Source organism: Ranitomeya imitator, chromosome 6 (assembly GCF_032444005.1).
Source record: "Ranitomeya imitator isolate aRanImi1 chromosome 6, aRanImi1.pri, whole genome shotgun sequence".
NCBI classification, from domain to species: domain Eukaryota; kingdom Metazoa; phylum Chordata; class Amphibia; order Anura; family Dendrobatidae; genus Ranitomeya; species Ranitomeya imitator.
Genome location: NC_091287.1, coordinates 491,971,650 through 491,998,816, shown reverse-complemented (window position 1 = coordinate 491,998,816; position 27,167 = coordinate 491,971,650). Strand labels below are relative to the sequence as shown.

Here is a 27,167-nt window from a genome sequence, read left to right as displayed (position 1 = left end):
TTTGGGGAGTTTCTACTCCAAAACTTCTCAAACTCCTGTGAAATAACTATATTGGCGCTTTTGCTTAATGTGACAGTTTTGTCGAAGCTGCTTCAACCTGGCGACGCCAAAAGTCGCAAAAATGATTGCACCTTTTCAAAAGGGTTTTTACACTTGATGTAAAACCTTTTGAATTTGCTCCTCTCGAAAAAGAAAAAATAAAATCTGCTGAAAAATCTCCCATGTTTTGGATGTGGATCTGCAAACAATATTAGTAATAAACTTTTTATTTTGTTTTTTTAAACCTTGGCATGCAACTTTGCAGATCCCCACCGATGTGCGCCACTATGAGGAGACCTTTCTGAGCCCATGCGCGCCCCCGGCCTGCTGCGCGCCCCCGGCCTGCTGCGCGCCCCCGGCCTGCTGCGCGCCCCCGGCCTGCTGCGCGCCCCCGGCCTGCTGCGCGCCCCCGGCCTGCTGCGCGCCCCCGGCCTGCTGCGCGCCCCCGCGCCTCCTCAGGCGGTGACGGTTGGGAATGGCGGGCGGTTTGAACGTCTGTGAGGGAAATCTGCCGCTTGTGGCTCGCAGTTCCCATAGAGAGCGCCAGTAGCCACAGCCGCCGGATTGGCGTTGCCATAGGAAGACTGGCATGTGCTTGGGTCATTATTAGTGTGGTGAGGGGGCTGCCGTGTTATTCCTCGGTGTGACAGCGGCGGGCACTGACCGGCTCCATCTTCTGCCATCCTCTGTCTGCCACTGCACTCTGCAGACCATAGGTCATTATGGAGGAGGAGACGCCTGAGGCCGGCTGCTGGAGCTTCCTGCACGGACTGAAGGTGAACGATGGGGGCAGAGTCCTGTGTGGAGGGAACGATGGGAGTAGTGGTGTCAGGGCAGGTGGGGGCTACAGGCTGGAGACCCCTCACTGCGGCGTCCGCCACGTCCATAGCAGCGAGCAAGTTTTATTATACATAGGGGTCCGTGTGTAATATGTGTACATGATCAGTTCTTATTTTGTGCGCTTTTTTTCAATCAATCAAATATATATATATATATAATATATATATATATATTATATATTTATTTATTTTTAGCATTTTATATCATTCGGCATTCTTTAGCGTTACCCCGTTTATTATAAGGGAAAATGAGCTGGGTCTTAAAAAAGAGAAACAGAACGAAATCTGGTACTGCAAAAACATTTTTTTTTTTTTTTTCGGTACCAGTTTTTTTTTTTTTTTTTAATGGCCCAGTTCATTTTACCTTATAATGTACGGAGTAATGCTAAACTCCAAATGACATAAAATGCTTTAAAAAAAGGAAATTTCTCCTTGTTTTATTTATTTATATTTTTAATGGTGATGTAAAAACATCCAGGATATGTAGTCTGACTGTACAGTGAAGGCGATGCAGTTTTTTTTTTTCGTTTTTTTTTTTTTTTTTTTTCCCGCTCAGATTCGCTGCAGATCCGCAAGTGATAAACAGTAGGGACGGACTAAACTGCATGATGGGATGATGGGATGATGGGCTGCAATAATAGACTCCACCACTAGATGGCAGCACATTTTACAAATGACTTCTTGTAATATAGCAAGAAGGGAATTCAATGGAAATACTTAAATGAATCAGAAAATCCACAGGGCTGGATTAAAGTTTAATAATAGAACCAGCGAAAAAAGATTGTAACTATATGGGATTATGTGTAGAATATCGGGTTACACACGCCTGGTGATATATCTCATCAACATCTCATAGGAATATGGGTATATCTATTGTTCTGTATGGGGATTATGGGTGAAATATCACAAATACACATGCCCAGGAACATACTTCATCTACTTCTGATAGGAATATGAGTATAATTATTGTTCTGTATGGGGATTATGGGTGAAATATCACAAATACACATGCCCAGGAACATATTTCATCTACTTCTGATAGGAATATGGGTATATCTATTGATCTGTATGGGGATTATGGGTGAAATATCACAAATACACATGCCCAGGAACATATTTCATCTACTTCTGATAGGAATATGGGTATATCTATTGATCTGGATGGGGATTATGGGTGAAATATCACAAATACACATGCCCAGGAACATACTTCATCTACTTCTGATAGGAATATGGGTATAATTATTGTTCTGTATGGGGATTATGGGTGAAATATCACAAATACACATGCTCAGGAACATACTTCATCTACTTCTAATAGGATTATGGGTATAATTATTGATCTGTATGGGGATTATGGGTGAAATATCACAAATACACATGCCCAGGAACATACTTCATCTACTTCTGATAGGAATATGGGTATATCTATTGTTCTGTATGGGGATTATGGGTGAAATATCACAAATACACATGCCCAGGAACATACTTCATCTACTTCTGCTAGGAATATGGGTATAACTATTGTTCTGTATGGGGATTATGGGTGAAATATCACAAATACACATGCCCAGGAACATACTTCATCTACTTCTGATAGGAATATGGGTATAATTATTGTTCTGTATGGGGATTATGGGTGAAATATCACAAATACACATGCCCAGGAACATACTTCATCTACTTCTGATAGGAATATGGGTATAACTATTGTTCTGTATGGGGATTATGGGTGAAATATTACAAATACACATGCCCAGGAACATACTTCATCTACTTCTGATAGGAATATGGGTATAATTATTGTTCTGTATGGGGATTATGGGTGAAATATCACAAATACACATGCCCAGGAACATACTTCATCTACTTCTGATAGGAATATGGGTATAACTATTGTTCTGTATGGGGATTATGGGTGAAATATTACAAATACACATGCCCAGGAACATACTTCATCTACTTCTGCTAGGAATATGGGTATAACTATTGTTCTGTATGGGGATTATGGGTGAAATATCACAAATACACATGCCCAGGAACATACTTCATCTACTTCTGATAGGAATATGGGTATAATTATTGTTCTGTATGGGGATTATGGGTGAAATATCACAAATACACATGCCCAGGAACATACTTCATCTACTTCTGATAGGAATATGGGTATAACTATTGTTCTGTATGGGGATTATGGGTGAAATATTACAAATACACATGCCCAGGAACATACTTCATCTACTTCTGATAGGAATATGGGTATAATTATTGTTCTGTATGGGGATTATGGGTGAAATATCACAAATACACATGCCCAGGAACATACTTCATCTACTTCTGATAGGAATATGGGTATAATTATTGTTCTGTATGGGGATTATGGGTGAAATATCACAAATACACATGCCCAGGAACATACTTCATCTACTTCTGATAGGAATATCGGTATAACTATTGATCTGTATGGGGATTATGGGTGAAATATCACAAATACACATGCCCAGGAACATACTTCATCTACTTCTGATAGGAATATGGGTATAACTATTGTTCTGTATGGGGATTATGGGTGAAATATTACAAATACACATGCCCAGGAACATACTTCATCTACTTCTGATAGGAATATGGGTATAATTATTGTTCTGTATGGGGATTATGGGTGAAATATCACAAATACACATGCCCAGGAACATACTTCATCTACTTCTGATAGGAATATGAGTATAATCATTGTTCTGTATGGGGATTATGGGTGAAATATCACAAATACACATGCCCAGGAACATACTTCATCTACTTCTGATAGGAATATGAGTATATCTATTGATCTGTATGGGGATTATGGGTGAAATATCACAAATACACATGCCCAGGAACATACTTCATCTACTTCTGATAGGAATATGGGTATATCTATTGTTCTGTATGGGGATTATGGGTGAAATATCACAAATACACATGCTCAGGAACATACTTCATCTACTTCTGATAGGAATATGGGTATATCTATTGTTCTGTATGAGGATTATGGGTGAAATATCACAAATACACATGCCCAGGAACATACTTCATCTACTTCTGATAGGAATATGGGTATAATTATTGTTCTGTATGGGGATTATGGGTGAAATATCACAAATACACATGCCCAGGAACATACTTCATCTACTTCTGATAGGAATATGGGTATAACTATTGTTCTGTATGGGGATTATGGGTGAAATATCACAAATACACATGCCCAGGAACATACTTCATCTACTTCTGATAGGAATATGGGTATAATTATTGATCTGTATGGGGATTATGGGTGAAATATCACAAATACACATGCCCAGGAACATATTTCATCTACTTCTGATAGGAATATGGGTATAATTATTGATCTGTATGGGGATTGTGGGTGAAATATCACAAATACATATGCTCAGGAAAATACTTCATCTACTTCTGATAGGAATATGGGTATAACTATTGTTCTGTATGGGGATTATGGGTGAAATATCACAAATACACATGCCCAGGAACATACTTCATCTACTTCTGATAGGAATATGGGTATAACTATTGTTCTGTATGGGGATTATGGGTGAAATATCACTAATACACATGCCCAGGAACATACTTCATCTACTTCTGATAGGAATATGGGTATAATTATTGTTCTGTATGGGGATTATGGGTGAAATATTACAAATACACATGCCCAGGAACATACTTCATCTACTTCTGATAGGAATATGGGTATAACTATTGATCTGTATGGGGATTATGGGTGAAATATCACAAATACACATGCCCAGGAACATACTTCATCTACTTCTGATAGGAATATGGGTATATCTATTGATCTGTATGGGGATTATGGGTGAAATATCACAAATACACATGCTCGGGAAAATACTTCATCTACTTCTGATAGGAATATGGGTATAACTATTGTTCTGTATGGGGATTATGGGTGAAATATCACAAATACACATGCCCAGGAACATACTTCATCTACTTCTGATAGGAATATGGGTATAATTATTGTTCTGTATGGGGATTATGGGTGAAATATCACAAATACACATGCCCAGGAACATACTTCATCTACTTCTGATAGGAATATGGGTATATCCGTTGATCTGTATGGGGATTATGGGTGAAATATCACAAATACACATGCTCAGGAACATACTTCATCTACTTCTGATAGGAATATGGGTATATCTATTGCTCTGTATGGGGATTATGGGTGAGATATCACAAATACACATGCCCAGGAACATACTTCATCTACTTCTGATAGGAATATGGGTACCGTATATACTCGAGTATAAGCCGACCCGAGTATAAGCCGACCCCCCTAATTTTGCCACAAAAAACTGGGAAAACCTATTGACTCGAGTATAAGCCTAGGGTGGAAATGCAGCATTTACCGGTGAATTTCAAAAATAAACATAGATCATTATTTCCCCATAGCTGTGCCATATAGTGCTCTGCACCGTTCATTATTGCCCCATAGCTGTGCCATATAGTGCTCTGCACCGTTCATATTTCCCCATAGCTCTGCCATATAGTGCTCTGCACCGTTCATATATCCCCATATCTGTGCCATATAGTGCTCTGCACCGTTCATATTGCCCCCATATCTGTGCCCCATATAGTGCTCTGCACCGTTCATACTGCCCCCATATCTGTGCCCCATATAGTGCTCTGCACCGTTCATACTGCCCCCATATCTGTGCCCCATATATGCTCTGCACCGTTCATACTGCCCCCATATCTGTGCCCCATATAGTGCTGTGCACCGTTCATACTGCCCCCATATCTGTGCCCCATATATGCTCTGCACCGTTCATACTGCCCCCATATCTGTGCCCCATATAGTGCTCTGCACCGTTCATATTGCCCCCATATCTGTGCCCCATATAGTGCTCTGCACCGTTCATACTGCCCCCATATCTGTGCCCCATATAGTGCTCTGCTGCCCCATAGATGCTCCACATAAATCTGTGCTGCTGCTGCAATAAAAAAAAAAGCCATACTCACCTCTCTTGATTGCAGCTCCCGGCGTCCAGTCCCGGCGTCTCTCTGCTCTGACTGATCAGGCAGAGGGCGCCGCGCACACTATATGCGTCATCGCGCCCTCTGACCTGAACAGTCAGAGCGCAGACGCCGGGAAGACGGAGCGGCGCCGGGAAGATGGAGCGACGCCCGGCGGCTGGAACGGGGACAGGTAAATATGACATACTTACCTGGTCCCGACGTCCGGCTCCCTCTGCCTGTCCCACGGTCTTCGGTGCCGCAGCCTCTTTCTCTATCAGCGGTCACCGTTACCGCTGATTAGAGAAATGAATAGGCGGCTCCACCCCCATGGGAGGTGGAGCCGCCTATTCATTTCTCTAATGAGCGGTCCCACGTGACCGCTGAAGAGGGGAAGAAGCTGCAGCACAGAAGACCGTGGGACGGCAGGGGCAGCGCCAGGATCGCTGGAAGCAGGTAAGTATGCCTCAGCGCCCTCACCCGCCGACCCCACCGCTACCGTGACTCGAGTATAAGCCGAGAGGGGCACTTTCAGCCCAAAAATTTGGGCTGAAAATCTCGGCTTATACTCGAGTATATACGGTATGTCTATTGATCTGTATGGGGATTATGGGTGAAATATCACAAATACACATGCCCAGGAACATATTTATCATTATTTTAAGAACATATATATTTATCCCAAATAGTCATGCCCAGTACCACATTTGATGAATTTCCCATAATAATATGAATAGAATTATTCACCTCCATGGTAATTCAATGTGAAATATTATATTTACAGAGGCCAAATAATTTTGCAGCTTTGTTTGAAAAAATATCTTTAAAAACTTGTGGGCACCTAAGCTCCATAATAAATGAATACCTATATGTACATTTATATTACAGCGTCAAATAGGCTAAGTAATTTCCTTTTACAGCTTGGTAATTCTGCATTCAATAGCGCTGTAATAAGTCAGTATAGGCTGTTTATTGTCTCTATATGACGGCTTTTCATTAATATAGCGATAACAGTTTGAACTATTAATTTGAAAATATCTGCATTGATTTCCTGGACATATGCAGTGTTTATACGCTCAAAGATGCTGAAACTGGCCTGGAAAGACGGGTTTAACAAAGTTTTTGCTTTTTTTTTTTTTTTTTCTTCAAGGTTGTGAAAACTGTCTGAAGCATTGACTTGAAAATAGCTTTTGTGACTTTATTGATATATTTTGTGGTTGGACGTCAAGGTTGCTGAAATAAGTAAATAAAGGCTGACCTTTATCATGAAGAAAAACAGAACTTTAGGAAGGCAAAGTTTGACCAGCTTAGAGATGCCCTTAATCTGGTAGACTGGGACAATATCCTCAGAAATAAGAATACAGATAATAAATGGGAAATGTTTAAGAACATCCTAAATAGGCAGTGTAAGCGGTTTATACCTTGTTGGAATAAAAGGACTAGAAATAGGAAAAACCCAATGTGGCTAAACAAAGAAGTAAGACAGGCAATTAACAGTAAAAAGAAAGCATTTGCACTACTAAAGCAGGATGGCACCATTGAAGCTCTAAAAAACTATAGGGAGAAAAATACTTTATCTAAAAAACTAATTAAAGCTGCCAAAAACGAAACAGAGAAGCACATTGCTAAGGAGAGTAAAACTAATCCCAAACTGTTCTTCAACTATATCAATAGTAAAAGAATAAAAACTGAAAATGTAGGCCCCTTAAAAAATAGTGAGGAAAGAATGGTTGTAGATGGCGAGGAAAAAGCTAACATATTAAACACCTTCTTCTCCACGGTATTCACGGTGGAAAATGAAATGCTAGGTGAAATCCCAAGAAACAATGAAAACCCTATATTAAGGGTCACCAATCTAACCCAAGAAGAGGTGCGAAACCGGCTAAATAAGATTAAAATAGATAAATCTCCGGGTCCGGATGGCATACACCCACGAGTACTAAGAGAACGAAGTAATGTAATAGATAAACCATTATTTCTTATTTTTAGGGACTCTATAGCGACAGGGTCTGTTCCGCAGGATTGGCGCATAGCAATGTGGTGCCAATATTCAAAAAGGGCTCTAAAAGTGAACCTGGAAATTATAGGCCAGTAAGTCTAACCTCTATTGTTGGTAAAATATTTGAAGGGTTTCTGAGGGATGTTATTCTGGATTATCTCAATGAGAATAACTGTTTAACTCCATATCAGCATGGGTTTATGAGAAATCGCTCCTGTCAAACCAATCTAATCAGTTTTTATGAAGAGGTAAGCTATAGGCTGGACCACGGTGAGTCATTGGACGTGGTATATCTCGATTTTTCCAAAGCGTTTGATACCGTGCCGCACAAGAGGTTGGTACACAAAATGAGAATGCTTGGTCTGGGGGAAAATGTGTGTAAATGGGTTAGTAACTGGCTTAGTGATAGAAAGCAGAGGGTGGTTATAAATAGTATAGTCTCTAACTGGGTCGCTGTGACCAGTGGGGTACCGCAGGGGTCAGTATTGGGACCTGTTCTCTTCAACATATTCATTAATGATCTGGTAGAAGGTTTACACAGTAAAATATCGATATTTGCAGATGATACAAAACTATGTAAAGCAGTTAATACAAGAGAAGATAGTATTCTGCTACAGATGGATCTGGATAAGTTGGAAACTTGGGCTGAAAGGTGGCAGATGAGGTTTAACAATGATAAATGTAAGGTTATACACATGGGAAGAAGGAATCAATGTCACCATTACACACTGAATGGGAAACCACTGGGTAAATCTGACAGGGAGAAGGACTTGGGGATCCTAGTTAATGATAAACTTACCTGGAGCAGCCAGTGCCAGGCAGCAGCTGCCAAGGCAAACAGGATCATGGGGTGCATTAAAAGAGGTCTGGATACACATGATGAGAGCATTATACTGCCTCTGTACAAATCCCTAGTTAGACCGCACATGGAGTACTGTGTCCAGTTTTGGTCACCGGTGCTCAGGAAGGATATAATGGAACTAGAGAGAGTACAAAGGAGGGCAACAAAATTAATAAAGGGGATGGGAGAACTACAATACCCAGATAGATTAGCGAAATTAGGATTATTTAGTCTAGAAAAAAGACGACTGAGGGGCGATCTAATAACCATGTATAAGTATATAAGGGGACAATACAAATATCTCGCTGAGGATCTGTTTATACCAAGGAAGGTGACGGGCACAAGGGGGCATTCTTTGCGTCTGGAGGAGAGAAGGTTTTTCCACCAACATAGAAGAGGATTCTTTACTGTTAGGGCAGTGAGAATCTGGAATTGCTTGCCTGAGGAGGTGGTGATGGCGAACTCAGTCGAGGGGTTCAAGAGAGGCCTGGATGTCTTCCTGGAGCAGAACAATATTGTATCATACAATTAGGTTCTGTAGAAGGACGTAGATCTGGGGATTTATTATGATGGAATATAGGCTGAACTGGATGGACAAATGTCTTTTTTCGGCCTTACTAACTATGTTACTATGTAGATCCTGTGTGTAATGTGTCGAAATTGGTATCACCAGAAGTGTGCGGGACCGATGGGCCGACCACCAAAATATTTCCTATGTTTACAATGTAAAAGAAACTAGTGCAAAATGTTATTGCCATTTTGTTTACGGTGAGAGACTTGATATTTAAAAAAAAACCTTTATATTTTAATGTGGACTTACTTTTTAAAGAGTTACTGTCCTTTTTACTAACTTTTCATTTTCAGGTCCACGCTGTCCTCCAGATCCTCCTCAGTCCAGCCGTGCCAGGTCTCCTCGCGCTCCTTCACCCGCTTCTGACCTGCTGAAGATCCCGGATCCTGTATCAGCGCTGAGCAAGCTGTGTCACATGACACGGAAGTGCCAGCGCTAATACAGTGATCCTGATTGGCTAGCTGCAAACTCCTGCGAGCAGCCAGCCAATCAGGCACACGGTCTCAGTGCTGCGCTCCGATTTTTCTCAATTGTTGGAGCGCAGTGCTGAGACCGGACTCCAGAGCTGCGGCAGGTCAGAAGCGGTGAAGGAGCATGAGGAGACCCGGCATCGTGGGTCCAAAAAGCATCTGGAGGACGGCACGGAGCTGAAAATGACAAGTAAAAAGTACACTGACTCTTTAAACAGATCAAAAACAAGGAAGATTGATATTTTTAGCTTGGAATCCAGAATTTTACAAGTAATTTGTATTTTATGGGCGCTTTAGACTTTCATTATTTTCCAAAAGTGCCCATAAAATACAGTAAAGAGTATATAAAGGCTCTGAATTGGCATAATGTGTATTCTGTACATCAGGAACGAATGTGCTGAACATAGGACTTTTTGATGGTGGCACAGCTAAACTGTGCAATCAGGGAGGCAGTGAGGGCAGAGGGAGAGGGGTGGGTAGGTCTGCCCACCGCCAATCCCTATTGCAGTGGAGAGGGAGGATGATGTCTGTGACCTATGTCAGGCAGACATCATCCTCCTCTGATGTCCACCCCTCCACATGAGTGTTCCGGCAGAGGTCAGAATTCTCTTGAAGAAGTAGAAGGAAATATGCCACCACTGGACCTGGGTTTCCGAAGCACAGCAGAGGATGATAGTGGCAGCACAGAAACAGCCACACAAAAAAAAAAAAATATGCCCTGTATAGCGGGGAACAATATGAAAGTTTCCATTCCCATTCAAGTGAACCTGGATGGAAAACAGGCACATAAGATTCAATTATGCCTTGCCTACTGATGAAGAAGCAATACCGAATCCTACAGTTAGGGCCAGAAATATTTGGACAGTGACACAATTTTCGCGAGTTGGGCTCTGCATGCCACCACATTGGATTTGAAATGAAACCTCTACAACAGAATTCAAGTGCAGATTGTAACGTTTAATTTGAAGGGTTGAACAAAAATATCTGATAGAAAATGTAGGAATTGTACACATTTCTTTACAAACACTCCACATTTTAGGAGGTCAAAAGTAATTGGACAAATAAACATAACCCAAACAAAATATTTTTATTTTCAATATTTTGTTGCAAATCCTTTGGAGGCAATCCCTGCCTTAAGTCTGGAACCCATGGACATCACCAAACGCTGGGTTTCCTCCTTCTTAATGCTTTGCCAGGCCTTTGCAGCCGCAGCCTTCAGGTCTTGCTTGTTTGTGGGTCTTTCCGTCTTAAGTCTGGATTTGAGCAAGTGAAATGCATGCTCAATTGGGTTTAGATCTGGAGATTGACTTGGCCATTGCAGAATTTTCCACTTTTTGGCACTCATGAACTCCTGGGTAGCTTTGGCTGTATGCTTGGGGTCATTGTCCATCTGTACTATGAAGCGCCGTCCAATCAACTTTGCAGCATTTGGCTGAATCTGGGCTGAAAGTATATCCTGGTTCACTTCAGAATTCATCCGGCTACTCTTGTCTGCTCTTATGTCATCAATAAACACAAGTGACCCAGTGCCATTGAAAGCCATGCATGCCCATGCCATCACGTCGCCTCCACCATGTTTTACAGAGGATGTGGTGTGCCTTGGATCATGTGCCGTTCCCTTTCTTCTCCAAACTATTGTCTTCCCATCATTCTGGTACAGGTTGATCTTTGTCTCATCTGTCCATAGAATACTTTTCCAGAACTGAGCTGGTTTCTTGAGGTGTTTTTCTGCAAATTTAACTCTGGCCTGTCTATTTTTGGTATTGATGAATGGTTTGCATCTAGATGTGAACCCTTTGTATTTACTGTCATGGAGTCTTCTCTTTACTGTTGACTTAGAGACAGATACACCTACTTCACTGAGAGTGTTCTGGACTTCAGTTGATGTTGTGAACGGGTTCTTCTTCACCAAATTAAGTATGCGGCGATCATCCACCACTGTTGTCATCCGTGGACGCCCAGGCCTTTTTGAGTTCCCAAGCTCACCAGTCAATTCCTTTTTTCTCAGAATGTACCCAACTGTTGATTTTGCTACTCCAAGCATGTCTGCTATCTCTCTGATGGATTTTTTCTTTTTTTTTCAGCCTCAGGATGTTCTGCTTCACCTCAATTGAGAGTTCCTTTGACCGCATGTTGTCTGCTCACAGCAACAGCTTCCAAATGCAAAACCACACACCTGGAATCCACCCCTGACCTTTTAACTACTTCATTGATTACAGGTTAACGAGGGAGACGCCTTCAGAGTTAATTGCAGCCCTTAGAGTCTATTGTCCAATTACTTTTGGTCCCTTGAAAAAGAGGACGCTATGCATTACAGAGCTATGATTCCTAAACCCTTTCTCCGATTTGGATGTGGAAACTATCATATTGCAGCTGGGAGTGTGCACTTTCAGCCCATATTATATATATATATATATATATATATATATAATTGTATTTCTGAACATGTTTTTGTAAACAGCTAAAATAACAAAACTTGTGTCACTGTCCAAATATTTCTGGCCCTAACTGTATATCAGACATGTAAACGTAAGCGGGATCATTTATTGTTCCATGAAAGCTATTTTGTTGGATTTGTTATGATGGCCTTCGTATTAACCTAGAGACCAGTATACACTAAAATACATGTTCCATTTCCAAATATTTCTGTTAAGATAAAACCTATTATTTTATTAAAAGTTATTTTAAAAAAATTCTATATATCTCCATTAAAAGTTATTGATGTCAACAAACCTAAGTAACCAATAAAATCCTGCAAAAGATCCAACATCCTATAAAGAACAATGTATTGAGAATAATATAGGTATATAAGCAAGAAGTATGGTGCAAGACTGCTCATCTCTATGACATGGCCGGCCTAATAAGGAGGTGGGAACACTGGGTCAAAGACCTATGATGCCAGGGCTCACATCTCCCAGGGGTGGGAGAAGTCAATGGACATGTAATCCTGTCAGATGCAAATAGGTTACAGGATCTGTATCTCCATAGCATTCTGACCATAACCCCATATAGAATAATAAATATACCCATATTCTTACCGGAAGTTAATGAAATGTTTCATCATATTTTACCAATAATCAACATATAAAACAATAATTGTACACATACGTGTTCTTACCAGGAATTGATCGAATATGACACTGGGCATGTGTATTCATGATATATCACCTATAACACCCACAAAAAACCATTATACCCATATTCCTAGCAGAAGTAGATGAAGTATGTTCCTGGGCATGTGTATTTGTGATATTTCACCCATAATCCCCATACAGAACAATAATTATACCCATATTCCTATCAGAAGTAGATGAAATATGTTCCTGAGCATGTGTATTTGTGATATTTCACCCATAATCCCCATACAGAACAATAATTATACCCATATTCCTATCAGAAGTAGATGAAATATGTTCCTGGGCATGTGTATTTGTGATATTTCACCCATAATCCCCATACAGAACAATAGATATACCCATATTCCTATCAGAAGTAGATGAAGTATGTTCCTGAGCATGTGTATTTGTGATATTTCACCCATAATCCCCATACAGAACAATAATTATACCCATATTCCTATGAGATGTTGATGAGATATATCACCAGGCGTGTGTAACCCGATATTCTACACATAATCCCATATAGTTACAATCTTTTTTTCCCTGGTTCTATTATTAAACTTTAATCCATGTACAAGTCCCCTCTATAATTTGTAAAGCGCTGCGGAATATGTTGGCGCTATATAAATAAAATTATTATTATTAATCCATCCCTGTGGATGTTCTGATTCATTTAAGTATTTCCATTGAATTCCCTTCTTGCTATATTACAAGAAGTCATTTCCTGGGCTGCATTTGTAAAATGTGCTGCCATCTAGTGGTGGAGTCTAGTATTGCATCCCATCATCCCATCATCCCAATATGCAGTTTAGTCCGTCCCTGCGTTTCTGCACCCATACCCATAGAAATCCGAAGGGGTAAAAAACGCATGAAATCTGCAAAAAAGAGTGCAGATTTTGACTTGCGTTTTCTGCCAAGAAATGCAGAATCTGCACAGAAAATTCCACAGTCTAATCCGCAACGTGTGCATATAGCCTGAAACTTTTTTTTTTTTCTGAGTTCATAATGGTGCGCCCCCTGCAGCATCCGGTGTTGGATGATGCTGACAGCGATAGTTGCATTGAATGGGTTAATGGCAACGTTCGGAGCTACAGGAGATCCCGTCACTTCTGTTGGAGGCCAACGTCGGCCAGAAAAGTTATAACAATTTCTCTTCCATCGTCGTATGAGAACTTGTGTGGCTGTGCAGCAACTTGTAGTTTTTCTAGTATTTTAGGGTTTAATTTTTTATTTTTGAGTGGTATTTTACAGTTTTTACCGTTCACGTTAACTTGATGTTTTAATCAATCAGACCTTTTTTTCTTTTAATAGAAAGGTAGGGATTCTCTTAAAGGGATCCTGTCAGCTGATACGTGGTGCCAAACCATGGCAGTATATCTCTCATTGGCTATATGATCACAGCCATGTATGTTTTAGATTTGTTTTTTAGATTATATTCATACTGGGCAGTTTTATTTTGTGTTTTTTTGTGCTAATTTTCAGCTGCCTTTGACAGTACCAGCTATGTCTGAGATTTCAGATATCTGATGCACAAAGCTTTTGTTTTTTTTTTTGTCATTAGTATGGATCGCCCACAGACACAGGGCCACAGGTCACTCGGCACCGGTCCTCTGCTGGCTCAGTTCTGGGGTTGTCACGGTGGCTGGACCCGGTCCGTGACCCTGCCAAGTGGCGTCCAATAAAGGGTGATAGTCTGTCAAGGTTTCGTGACGCCACCTGTGGTGTTCGGTCAGGATGACCGACGCTGCTTGGGGTCCGCTGGGGTGATGGAATGGCAGCTAGATGGTATACCTTCCCACAGGTGAAGTATGTCCCCAGGGCTTCCCAGTGATGTAGATGGCGATGGTGTGAGGTGCAGACAATAACAAGGACACAAGGTTGCAGTCTCTTTACCTCTTTACTGAAGACTTCAGGATCCGCAATCCAGAGCACGTTTAACAGGGCTATCTGAGACTGGCCGGTCCGATGGGCACATCCAGAGTTCCCTTTGCAGGTGGAAATCAGTGCCTACCACTAGCGCCTGTGTGTTGTAGTGCTACCCTGCTGAGCATTCGGGATAGTCCTCACAACTGCTGTTCTCGTTCGTTCATTCTTTCTAATTCTCTCTTGTTCCAGATGTTACTAGTTTCTCGTCCCCCAGATGTGTTATGGCTAGGACGCACCAGTATGACGGGAAGGCTCGGAGCTCTCCCGGGACCCTAGAGACGCCCCTCTCCACGCGTTGCCCCCTATGTCTTCGTAGGAAATTTAAGGTAGACAGCCAACCTATAATTAACTGTCCTGCGGAGTTCGAAGTAAGGCCTAGAGTCAGTTACTTCCGCGGTGTTCCGGCCACCGGCTACGCGCCTCAGTAGGATGTTGCCTCGGTCTCACGGCACGACTCCTATTGGCTCTCCTTTGTGCTTGATCTCGTTTCTCACTGTTCCACAATACCCTTTGCTTCGTGTCTCTTTCTTAGGATACCGCCGCCAGGTAGTGCAGGCGCGGTTCCGTAAAGTTCTGCTCTGTTTGCTAGGTACCTGCCAGGTTCCCACGCCCGACAGGGACCCCCCTGTGTCTTCTCCCTGCAACACCCCCTGCCAGGGGATGTTGCCTGAATGCAACCCAGTCAGCTTCTAACTAACTTCCTACCCAACCCCTAGTTTTACCAGTGTGAGGAGTGGCCCAATAAATAAAACCTTTTTCTCCCCCTAGTGGCCGGAGTGTGAAGTGTAATGTGTGCTGGTGATACCTGGTCAGTAGAATTCCTTCAGTGCCATCAGACGTACCATCACTCCCCTTAGCGGCAGAGTGTCATACTGCAACGACCAGATCTCTGGGGCGCTGCAAGTACTTCGTGCTAAAAGCAAGTTGTTTTTTTTTTCTTTGTTTTTTTTTGTACTAACAGCATGACACTACTTTCAGTGGGTTTTTTTTTTTTCCCCCAGCGTTTTTTGCCCGTTGAATGGAAAAAAATGCATGAAAAACCGCCGTGAAAAACACCCAGAGTGAACTTGGCCTACTCTGAAACGCTGCAGTGTTTCAGGGAGAAACATAGTTTTAATACTAGCCAGACAGGTAGGTCCCTGGCAGCTTCCCCCGCTCACTCCCATGCTGACAGTAAGGGTATGTGCATACGTCAGGATTTCTTGCAGAAATTGTCCTGACAAAAAACCCGACATTTCTGCCAGAAATCCACATGCGTTTTTTTTTCACGTTTTTGTGCGTTTTTCCCCAAATGCATAGAATAGCGGGAAAAACGCAGAAAATCCGCAAAATTAATGAACATGCTGCTTTTTTTTACCGCGATGCATTTTTGTTTTGTTTTTTTTGCGGAAAAAAATGCATCATGTGCACAAAACATGCAGAATGTATTCTAAATGATAGGATGCATAATGTATGCGTTTTTAATGAGTTTTTATAGCGTTTTTACCACAAAAAAAAAAGCATTTATTGGGTTAAACAGCCATGATCTGAGTTGGGTCTATTCATTGGTAGTGATGGCTTTTGGCTCTATAACACAGCCAGCACCCATTAGTGTGGAGCTAGCTAATTTCATGAGCCCACATTTATATGTTGGTACCACTGGCAGACAGACTGAAGAGGCCACCTGTGCAAGAACAGTACATTGGCCCCTTTGTGTCTCTAACAGATGCTGATTTGGAGGTGGCAGTGGTTCACTTTAACTCGTGTATACTGTATTCTGTTCCCCTGTGAGGTATGTCCGCTCCTGTTTCATACTTGACTTGTGACGTACATGGTTGTCACTCGTCGGGAAGGGATGAAGGAAATTGGCATTTAACATTTGCCTTCCAGGACACACTTGTGCATCCTATCCTAATTAGGTTGCATGTATTTTAATACATCTGACCCATTTTGAAGTTTCCTTTAAAAATAGTGACGAGCGGGTTTTCCCAAGCACGCTCGGGTGGTCTCCAAGTATTTGTGACTGCTCGGAGATTTAGTTTTTGTTGACGCATCTGCATGATTTGCGACTGCAAGCCAGCCTGAGTACATTTGGGGGTTGCCTGGTTGCTAGGGAATCCCCACATGTATTCAAGCTGGCTAACAGCTGCAAATCATGCAGCTGCGTCAACAAAAACTAAATCTCCGAACACTAACATACTCGGAGACCACCCGAGCGTGCTCTGGAAAACCCGATCGAGTATACTCGCTCATCACTACTAAAGAAATATAGGTCGGTGCTGACCTGCCCCCAAAATTGAAGCCTTTTCTGGCTTTTTGATACCTGCATGCATACTGGATTTTTATGTCTTCTTTCCATAGCGTTTCCACATCAAAATCTGTATAGTACATCTAAATTCTGTAGTGGCTTTCACCTTGTGCGTTTCAAAAAGGAAATCTAGTACTGCGCGTGTCGTGTCTCCCCCTTTGATGTGGGCTCCGGCGGTGAGCCCACCTCAAAGTCGTGACATGTCAGCTGTTTTGTACAGCTGACATGTGCGCGCAATAGCGGCAGGTGAAATCGCTATTCACCCGCCGCTATTAACCTGTTAAATGCCGCTGTCAACCGCTGACAGCGGCATTTAACTACCGCTTCCGGCCGCGCGGCCGGAAATGAGCGCATTGCCCACCCCCATCACATGATCGGGGGTTGGCGATGCATCAGGATGATAACCATAGAGGTCCTTGAGACCTCTATGGTTACTGATGCAGGCCTGCTGTGAGCGCCACCCTGTGGTCGGCGCTCATAGCAAGCCTGAAATTCATCTACATAGCCGCAATCTGATGATCGCTGCTATATAGCTGAGCCGATCGAGTGGTGCCAGCTTCTAGCCTCCCATGGAGGCTATTGAAGCATGGCAAATGTTAAGAAAAAAAATGTTTTTAAAAATATGAGAAAAATAAAAAAATAAGTTTAAATCACCCCACCCTTTCGCCCGATCCAAAATAAAACAATAAAAAAATAAATCAAACCTACACATATTTGGTATCGCCGCGTTCAGAATCACCCGATCTATCAATAAAAAAAAATTAACCTGAACGCTAAACGGCGTAGCGAGAAAAAAATTAGATATTCCAGAATTACGTTTTTTTTGGTCGCCGTGACATTGCATTAAAATGCAATAACGGGCGATCAAAAGAACGTATCTGCACCGAAATGGTATCATTAAAAACGCCAGCTCGGCACGCAAAAAATAAGCCCTCATCTGTCCCCAGATCACGAAAAATAGAGACACTACGGGTATCGGAAAATGGCGCATTATTTTTAATCAAAGATTTGAATTTTTTTTCACCACTCAGATAAATAACCTAGACATGTTAGGTGTCTATGAACTTGTAATGACATGGAGAATCATAATATCAGTTCAGTTTTAGCATTTAGTGAAGCTAGCAAAAAAGCTAACAAGTGTGGGATTACACTTTTGCAATTTCACTGCACTTGGAATTTTGTTCCTGTTTTCTAGTACAAGGCATGGTAAAACCAATGGTGTCGTTCAAAAGTACAACTCGTCCCGCTAAAAATAAGCCCTGACATGACCATATTGACAGAAAAATAAAAAAGTTAAGGCTCTAGGAAAGAAGGGAGCAAAAAACGAAAAAGGGCCGCGGCGGGAAGGGGTTTATGCCCCTACTCTTATACTCGCCCTCCGACATCTACCCTTTTTTTGGTGCTGCGGCACCATCTTGTGACTGCAGCTTCTGACTGGCTAGATGTCTGAAGCTCCCTCAATGCAAGTCTGAGTGCCAGAACAAGGCTCTCGGTCTTGTATTGAGTTGTGACCTCCAGCTTGCTCCATGAAACACTGGAGCAGCCAGCAGGTGAAAATATGTGGGAGAATGAAAGTGAAAAGATGAAGATGCCGTATAGTAAGTGTAAGACAGGGGATTTGGATTTTAAGCACCACTCCAGCGGTAAAAAAAATGCTGCTGGAGGGGTGCTTTAACCCCTTTACCCCCAAGGGTGGTTTGCACGTTAATGACCGGGCCAATTTTTACAATTCTGACCACTGTCCCTTTGAGATTATAACTCTTGAACGCTTCAACGGATCCTGAAGAATCTGACATTGTTTTCTCGTGACATATTATACTTCATGATAGTGGTAAAATTTCTTTGATATTACCTGCGTTTATATATGGGGGAAAAAAACAGAAATTTGGTGAAAAATTCGCAATTTTCCAACTTTGAATTCTTATGCCCTTAAATCAGAGATATGTCACACAAAATACTTAATAAGTAACATTTCCCACATGTCTACTTTACATCACCACAAGTTTGGAACCAAAAATTTTTTTTGTTAGGCAGTTGGAAGTGGTAAAAGTTGACCAGCAATTTCTCCTTTTTACAACACCATTCTTTTTTTTTTTTTTTTTTAGGGACCTCATCACGTTTGAAGTCACTTTGAGGGGTCTATATGATAGAAAATACCCAAGTGTGACACCATTCTAAAAACTGCACCCCTCAAGGTGGTCAAAACCACATTCAAGAAGTTTATTAACCCTTCAGGTGTTTCACAGGAATTTTTGGAATGTTTAAATAAAATTTAAAAAAAATTGAACATTTCACTTTTTTCACACAGAATTTACTTCTGATCCAATTTGTTTTATTTTCCTAAGGGTAACAGAAGAAATTGGACCCCAAAAGTTGTTGTGCAATTTGTCCTGAGTACGCTGATACCCCATATGTGGGGGTAAACCACTGTTTGGGTGCTTGGCAGAGCTCAGAAGGGAAGGAGCGCCGTTTGACTTTTCAATGCAAAATTAACTGGAATTGAGATAGGACACCATGTCGCGTTTGGAGGGCCCCTGATGTGCCTAAGCCAGGGGTCCCCAACTCCAGGCCTCGAGGGCCGCCAACAGTGCAGGTTTTCAGGATTTCTTTAGTATTGCATCGGTGGTAATGTGATCATCTGCACAGGTGATGATTCCAACCCCTGTGCAATACTGAGGAAATCCTGAAAACCTGCACCGTTGGCGGCCCTTGAGGCCTGGAGTTGGGGACCACTGGCCTAAACATTGAAACCCCCACAAGTGACACCATTTTGGAAAGAAGACCCCCCCCAAGGAACTTTGAACCTCCAAGTGTTTCACTACAGTTTATATAGACAAGAAAAATGGTGTGCATTCAGGTCAGGGACAAGGAGGTGCTGGTAAACTGACCGTGAGGTCAAGTCAATCATTTAAAAAAGATTTGCGTGTGCGGTAATCTTTTTTGAATCACTACAGTTTATAACGCAGAGCCGTGAAAATAAAAAATCCTTTTTTTTTCCACAAAAATTATTTTTTAGCCCCCGTTTTTGTATTTTCCCAAGGGTCACAGGAGAAATTGGACCCCAAAAGTTGTTGTCCTATTTGTCCTGAGTACGCTGATACCCCATATGTTGGAGTAAACCCCTGTTTGGGCACACGGGAGAGCTCGGAAGGGAAGGAGCACTGTTTTACTTTTTCAACGCAGAATTGGCTGGAATTGACATCGGACGCCATGTCACGTTTGGAGAGCCCCTGATGTGTCTAAACAGTGGAACCCCCCAATTCTAACTGAAACCCTAATCCAAACACACCCCTTTCCCTAATCCCAACCCTAACCCGAACATGCCCCCAACCCTAACCACACCCCTAATCCCAACCAAACCCTAATCCCAACCGTAAATGTAGCCCCAAACTAAGGGGGTGATGAAGGGGGGTTTGATTTACTTTTATAGCTGTTTTTTTTAGCTGATTTTTTTTTATTGGCAGCTGTCACACACACTAAAAGACGCTTTTTATTGCGATAGCTGACACCCGACCCCGATCGGCTGCGCTCTCCCCATGAGCGCGGCTTATCGCGCTGGACATACTATCCCATCACTGGGAATTAAGTCCCAGGTCACCTCGATGGGATAGTATGTCCAATGGGATTATAGGGTTAAGCTTTCCTTGTTAGACATCCAAAGATTTGCTGATGGACCTACGTAACCCCTTTCCGTCATCGGGCGTAATAGTACGCCAATGTTGGACTCCCCCTGTTTGCTGCAGGCTCCAGCGCTGAGCACACATTTCCAGGCACATGATAGCTGATTTATACAGCTGACATGCCAGAAACAGTTGCTGGTGGAATCACGATCAACCCGTGGCTGTTAACTAGTTAAATGCTGTCAGTCTCTGACAGCGGCATTTCACTCGCGCTTTCAGGAAGCTCGCTGAAGTCCCACCCGTCGGTGACCCTATCACGTGATCGCTGGTCACCGATGGGTTGGCATGACAACCAGAGGTGTCCAGCAGACCTCTTTGGTTGTCTTAGCCGGATTGCTATGAGCGCCACCCGGTGGTTGGTGCTCATAGTAAGTGAGCATTTCTGCTACATACAGGCGACCTGATCGCCTGTATGTAGCAGAGCCGATCAAAGTACTGCGGCTTTTTTTTTTTCCACCACTTTATTAAAGAATCTATACATGTTTTGGGGTCTATGAACTCGTAATGACATTGATAATCATAATGGTAGATCAGTTTTAGCATTTAGTAAACATGGTAAAAAAAAAAAATTGTGGGATTGCATGTTTCTGCAATTTCACCGCACTTGGAACTTTTTTACCGTTTTCGAGTACACAGCATGGTAAAATCAATGGTGGTGATAAAAAGTACAACTCGTCCTGCAAAAAACAAGACCTCACATAGCCATTTTGACCAAAAAACTATGCAAATTGTCTCTTCAGAGAGGAAGAGGACTAGAACTCTAGTGCCACCTATTGGAAGCAGCAATCCGAACAGTCAATGTCGACCCTTTAACGAGCCTTGTCACATGACTTAGGATAAGAGCCAAACCAGATCTCAATTTGCAGACACTGTTTTGGGGTACTGCCCCACGTCCGTGCAAAGTGGAGATCTGGTTTGGCTGAGAGAGAGGCGTCTGACCGATATCCAAGAAGTATCGTTTCTCCTTGCAGAGAGTGACATGTTAAAGGGAACCTGTCACCCCGAAAATCGCGGGTGAGGTAATCCCACCAGCATCAGGGGCTTATCTGCAGCATTCTGTAATGCTGTAGATAAGCCCCCAATGTTACCTGAAAAAGGAAAAAAAGACGTTAGATTATACTCACCCAGGGGCGGTCCCGCTGCTGGTCAGGTCGGATGGGCGTCTCCGGTCCGCTGCGGCGCCTCCTATCTTCTTTCCATGACGTCCTCTTCTGATCTTCAGCCATGGCTCCGGCGCAGGCGTACTTTGCTCTGCCCTGTTGAGGGCAGACAAAGTACTGCAGTGCGCAGGCGCCGGGCCTCTGACCTTTCCGGCGCCTGCGCACTGCAGTACTATCCTCTGCCCTCAAGAGGGCAGAGCAAAGTACGCCTGCGCCGGAGCCGTGGCTGAAGATCAGAAGAGGACGTCATGGAAAGATAGGAGGCGCCGCAGCGGAGCGGAGACGCCCATCCGACCTGACCAGCAGCGGGACCGCCCCTGGGTGAGTATAATCTAACGTCTTTTTCTCCTTTTTCAGGTAACATCGGGGGCTTATCTACAGCATTACAGAATGCTGCAGAGAAGCCCCTGATGCCGGTGGGATTACCTCACCCGCGATTTTCGGGGTGACAGGTTCCCTTTAAGAGCGTCAAGATGAGACTTAAAGCTGCAATGCTCCTCTGGGAAATATGCAAATTGTCTCTTCAGAGAGGAGGAGGACTAGAACTCTAGTGCCACCTATTGGAAGTAGCATTCCTAACAGTCTCCTTGTTAAATATGCTTATTTCGCATTTATTTAATAAGGGCTCTTTACCAGATGCAATTCTCTTAAAGAAAAATGTCATATTTTCATAACAAATGTAGTGGTTTATTGGATTGTCCACAAAAAAACACATTGCAGCAAAACATAAAATAGGTGGCGTAGTTACAAAGAGATTGTCCATTTGAGATTCTGAATGGTAAATGGCGTCTGTCTTTGTCATGGAGTAGAAGTCATCATGGCTACAAGCTGTTCATTTCTTCTGTGAGTCTGAAGTCTGTAGAGTGAAGGTGCCAGCCCCCACCCTCCGACAAGCTGTGGATTATATATGTCTCATAGAACACGTGTTCTCTCTATATGGTGTTAACTTTACTCTGAGCTAAGTATACAGAAATAGCTTTTGTAATGTCAGCGAGAGGCAGTGTTCAGTACAGAATTGAGAATAAGAATAATTCAATTTAATAATTTAATATTTAACACTCCCTCATCTCAACATGCTTAACATGTCACTTTACATATATGCAGCGCCCCAGAGACCTGGTCGTTGCAGTAATGTCGCTCTGCCGCTAAGGGGAGTGATGGTACGTCTGATGGCACTAAAGGAGTTCATCTGACCAGGTATCACAGTCACACATTACACTTCACACTCCGGCCAAAAGGTTTTATTTATTAGGCCACTCCTCACACTGGTAAAACTAGGGGTTGGATAGGAAGTTAGTCAGAAGCTGACTGGGTTTTGTCCAGGCAACATCCCGTGGCAGGGGGTGTTGCGGGAAGATTCAGGGGGGTCCCTGTCAGGCGTGGGAACCTGGCAGGCACCTAGCGACAAGGACAGATGGCTACAGAGCCGCGCCTGCACTACCTTGCGTCGGCATCTAAAGAAAGGACACGAAGCGAAGGATATTGTGGACAGTGAGAAACGAGATCAAAGCACAAAGGAGAGCCAGTAGGAGTCGTGCCCCGAGAACGGCAACATCCTACTGAGGCGCGTAGCCGGTGACCGGAACACCGAGGAAGTAACTGACTCTATGCCTTACTTCAAATACCGCAGGACAGTTAATTATAGGTTGGCTGTCTACCTTGCATCACCTAAGCAGACATAGGGGGCAACCGTGGAGAGGGTCGTCTCTAGGGTCCCAGAATAGCTCCGAGCCTACCCGTCAAACGGGTGCGTCCTAGCCATAACAAACCTGGGGGACGGAGAATAGAAAGAGCGAGAACAGCAGTTGTGAGGACTATCCCGAATGCTCAGCAGGGAAGCACTACAACACACAGGCGCTAGTGGTAGGCAACGATTTCCACCTGGAAAGGGAACTCTGGATGTGCCTTCGGACCGGCTGGTCTCAGACAGTCCTGTTAACTGTGCTCTGGATTGAGGATCCTGAAGCCTTCAGTAAAGATGTAAAGAGACTGCAACCTTGTGTCCTCGTTATTGACTGCACCTCACACCATCGCCATCTACATTATCGGGAAGCCCTGGGGACATACTTCACCTGTGGGAAGGTATACCATCTAGCTGCCATCACATCACCCCAGCGGACCCCAAGCCGCGTTGGTCTCCCTGGCTGAATACCACAGGTGGCGTCACGAAGCCTTAGCTGACTTTCATCATCCCTTTTATTGGACGCCCCTTAGCAGGGTCACGGACCGGGTCCAGCCACCGTGACAACCCCAGAACTGAGGCAGAGAGGACCGGTACCGAGTAACCTGTGTCTGGGGGCGCTCCAAATACTTCTTGGATCCCGGTCAGACGCCTCTCTCAGCCAAATCAGATCTCCACTTTGCACTGACGAGGGGTTTCTGCAAATTGAGATCTGGTTTGGCTCTTATCCTAAGTCATGTGACAAGGCTCGTTAAAGGGTCGACATTGAATGTTAGGATTGCTGCTTCCAAAAGGTGGCTCTAGAGTTCTAGTCGTCTTCCTCTCTGAAGAGACAATTTGCATATTTCCCAGACGAGCATTGCGGCTTTAAGTCTCCTCATATCGACATGATTAACATGTCACTCTCCGCAAGGAGAAACGATACTTCTTGGATCCCGGACAAAAAAATTAAAAAGTTATGGCTCTGGGAACAAGAGGAGTAAAAAATGAAAATGCAAAAATACCTCTGGTCTTTAAGAGGTTACAGGGAATCTGTCACCAGGTTTTTGCTACCTAATCTGAGAGCAGCATAATGTAGCAAAATAGACCCTGATTCCAGCGATGTGTTACTTGGTTTACTGGGTTTTGTTGTTGTTTTTTTTTTAGTTTACTGGGTGCAGCAGTTTTAATAGTTTTTAGATGTATATCTGGCTCATTTCCCTGATCCACTTGGTTAGTGATTCCATCATAGAAGGAAATTCGATTAGTCTGGCATGCTTTGTTTGCTACAAACCCAAGCTGGCTCTTGTTAATTACCGTATTCTTATCCAAGTACTTGCATACATGCTGTTTAATAATTTGTTCAAATATCTCTCCTAGTATAGAAGTAAAGCTCACGGTACTGCAATTTCCTGGCTCAGTCTTCTTTCCCTTTTTTTTTTTTTTTTTTTTTTTTGAACATGGGGACATTTGCCCTTCTCCAATCTTCTGGGACTTCTCCTGTTTTCCAGGAGTTTTCAAAGATTCTGGCTAGTGGTTCTGCAATTTCTTCTGCCAACTCTCAGTACCCTAGAATATAGTTCATCTGAACCAGGAGATTTAAATTGGCTAAGTGTTCCCTCACCATTTCTGTTTTATGGCTATGCAGCGCCCCAGGGTCCTGGTTGTTGCAGTAATATCATTCTCCTCTAGGGGAGTGATGTTACCTTTTGGAGGCAAGGAAGGACAACTGAATCCAGGTATCACAAGCATGCAACACATTTTGCACTCCAGGCCACCAGGGGGAGCTCTGCTCCTATTTATTAGGGCACTCCTCACACTTGGGTAAAACTGGTTGCCTGGGGAAGAAGTTAGTTAGTTGCTGGCTAAGTTTTGCTCAGGTAGTTGGTCCCTGACAGGGGTGGGATCCTGTCAGAGGCCGAGACAGAAGGACACGGAGCTGTGCCTGCCCTGAGTGCGGCAGCTTCCAGAAAGAGACACTGAAGGAGAACTGTATTGTAGAGAGGGTGAAGAAGTCGTAGCAAAGGAGTGGATATCAGAGGAGTTCTGCCCAGGTGTGACACCTGCTCCTGACGAAGCCACTCTTAGTGGCGATACGCGTGGGGCTTCAGCCCCCTGGACCTCTGTGCTTATCTGACATTTGGTTATGTTCTACTGGTGTTCTCTGCACATTTATGGCAGTACAGTGCCTCACTACTTGGGGGCTCTATCTGTTTTACTCCGGTCTTGGTAGGCATTGGGACCATTGTTGACAGCATGTGTCTGTGCTTGGTGGGGGCTATGTATACCATAAGGGATTCAGTATACTTCTGACCTCCAGACGTTTCTGTGTGTGGGGGAGATCCATATTTATGGTGTTCCCCCTAATATAGACACTGTATATGTGCTCTTCATTTTTGCCTATCGGTTCATATCAGCTTGCAAAGATTATATAAGGTTGTCATCACTACTATGGGTATATGCTCATATATATATGTTGATAACTGATTGTTAGATCATTTTATACCAGCCAGTCTCGCATTGTCTTATACTAGCCAGTCTCGCGTCGGCACCCGTATATATATCTTATTTTGTTACCTACTTGCTCATGTTAGCTTGTAAAGGTTACTTAGGTTGCTATCACTATTATTGATATATTCCCATACATATATGTTGATAACTGACTGCTAGATTATTTTATACCAGCCAGTCTCGTATTGGTACCCACATATATATTTGTCTGAAAGAGAACATTTGGGTAATATTTATTGCTATACTGAATATACCTCTATATATAATAATATCGGACACTGTTTTGATCTATACCTACCTTTGTGTGCTGCGAGCTGGACCAGTAGTATTTATATGTATTTGTTATAATCCTTGTGAGTATTTTTTTCGTGTTTTATTATACTCTACCATTTATGTATATGTGCATGCAGAGCAGCTGTGTCTGCCATTGATCTTACCATCGAAGGTTATATTATTATACAAGTACATGTCCAAGGGGGGGGTTCCACATAGGAACCCTTGTTGACCTATTCTTTGTTTTAAATGTTTTTAATTCTAGTGGTTTGTTTTGTGTGTTGGTCGATACAATAAAATTTCTATTTGATTTTTGTATATCTCTAGTATTGTTTGGTGGTTCCCCTTTATATATAGCATGACATCTTTTTCTTGGTGTTTGTTATGTGTACTATAGGTCATGCTTTGGGTTGAACCTCTGCCCTTTTGATATTTGGTTGGATTGTGCCCTCCATTCTCTTATGTAACGTTTTTTTGCTGCCGACGGTCCGCCATTTCGAACTCCGCCCCCACCTCCCCGCACCTCACAATGGGGCAGCGGATGCGCTGGAAAAATGCATCCGCTGCCCCCGTTGTGCGACGCATTCACTGCTAGCGTCGGTACGCCGGCCCGACGCACTGCGACGGGCCGAGTACAACGCTAGTGTGAAAGTAGCCTAAGTGACGGATGGCCATCCCTTTCATCCGTCTTTCACTGGATCCTGCATAAAAAAAAAAAACGGTCCGTCGGGCAGAGAAAATGTTCAGAGGAACGTTTT

General features: G+C 43.0%; 1 protein-coding gene across 1 annotated transcript in view; it reads left to right on the top strand.

Moving 5' to 3' along the window:
• Positions 1–486: 486 nt before the first annotated feature.
• FBXO43 (F-box protein 43) overlaps positions 487–27,167 on the top strand; it is a 53,393-nt gene continuing 26,712 nt past the window's right edge. Inside the window, exon 1 of the mRNA XM_069731650.1 lies at positions 487–815. Within this exon, the coding sequence (XP_069587751.1) occupies positions 762–815 (54 nt within the window). The 5' untranslated portion in view covers positions 487–761. The remainder of the gene's footprint in view (positions 816–27,167) is intronic.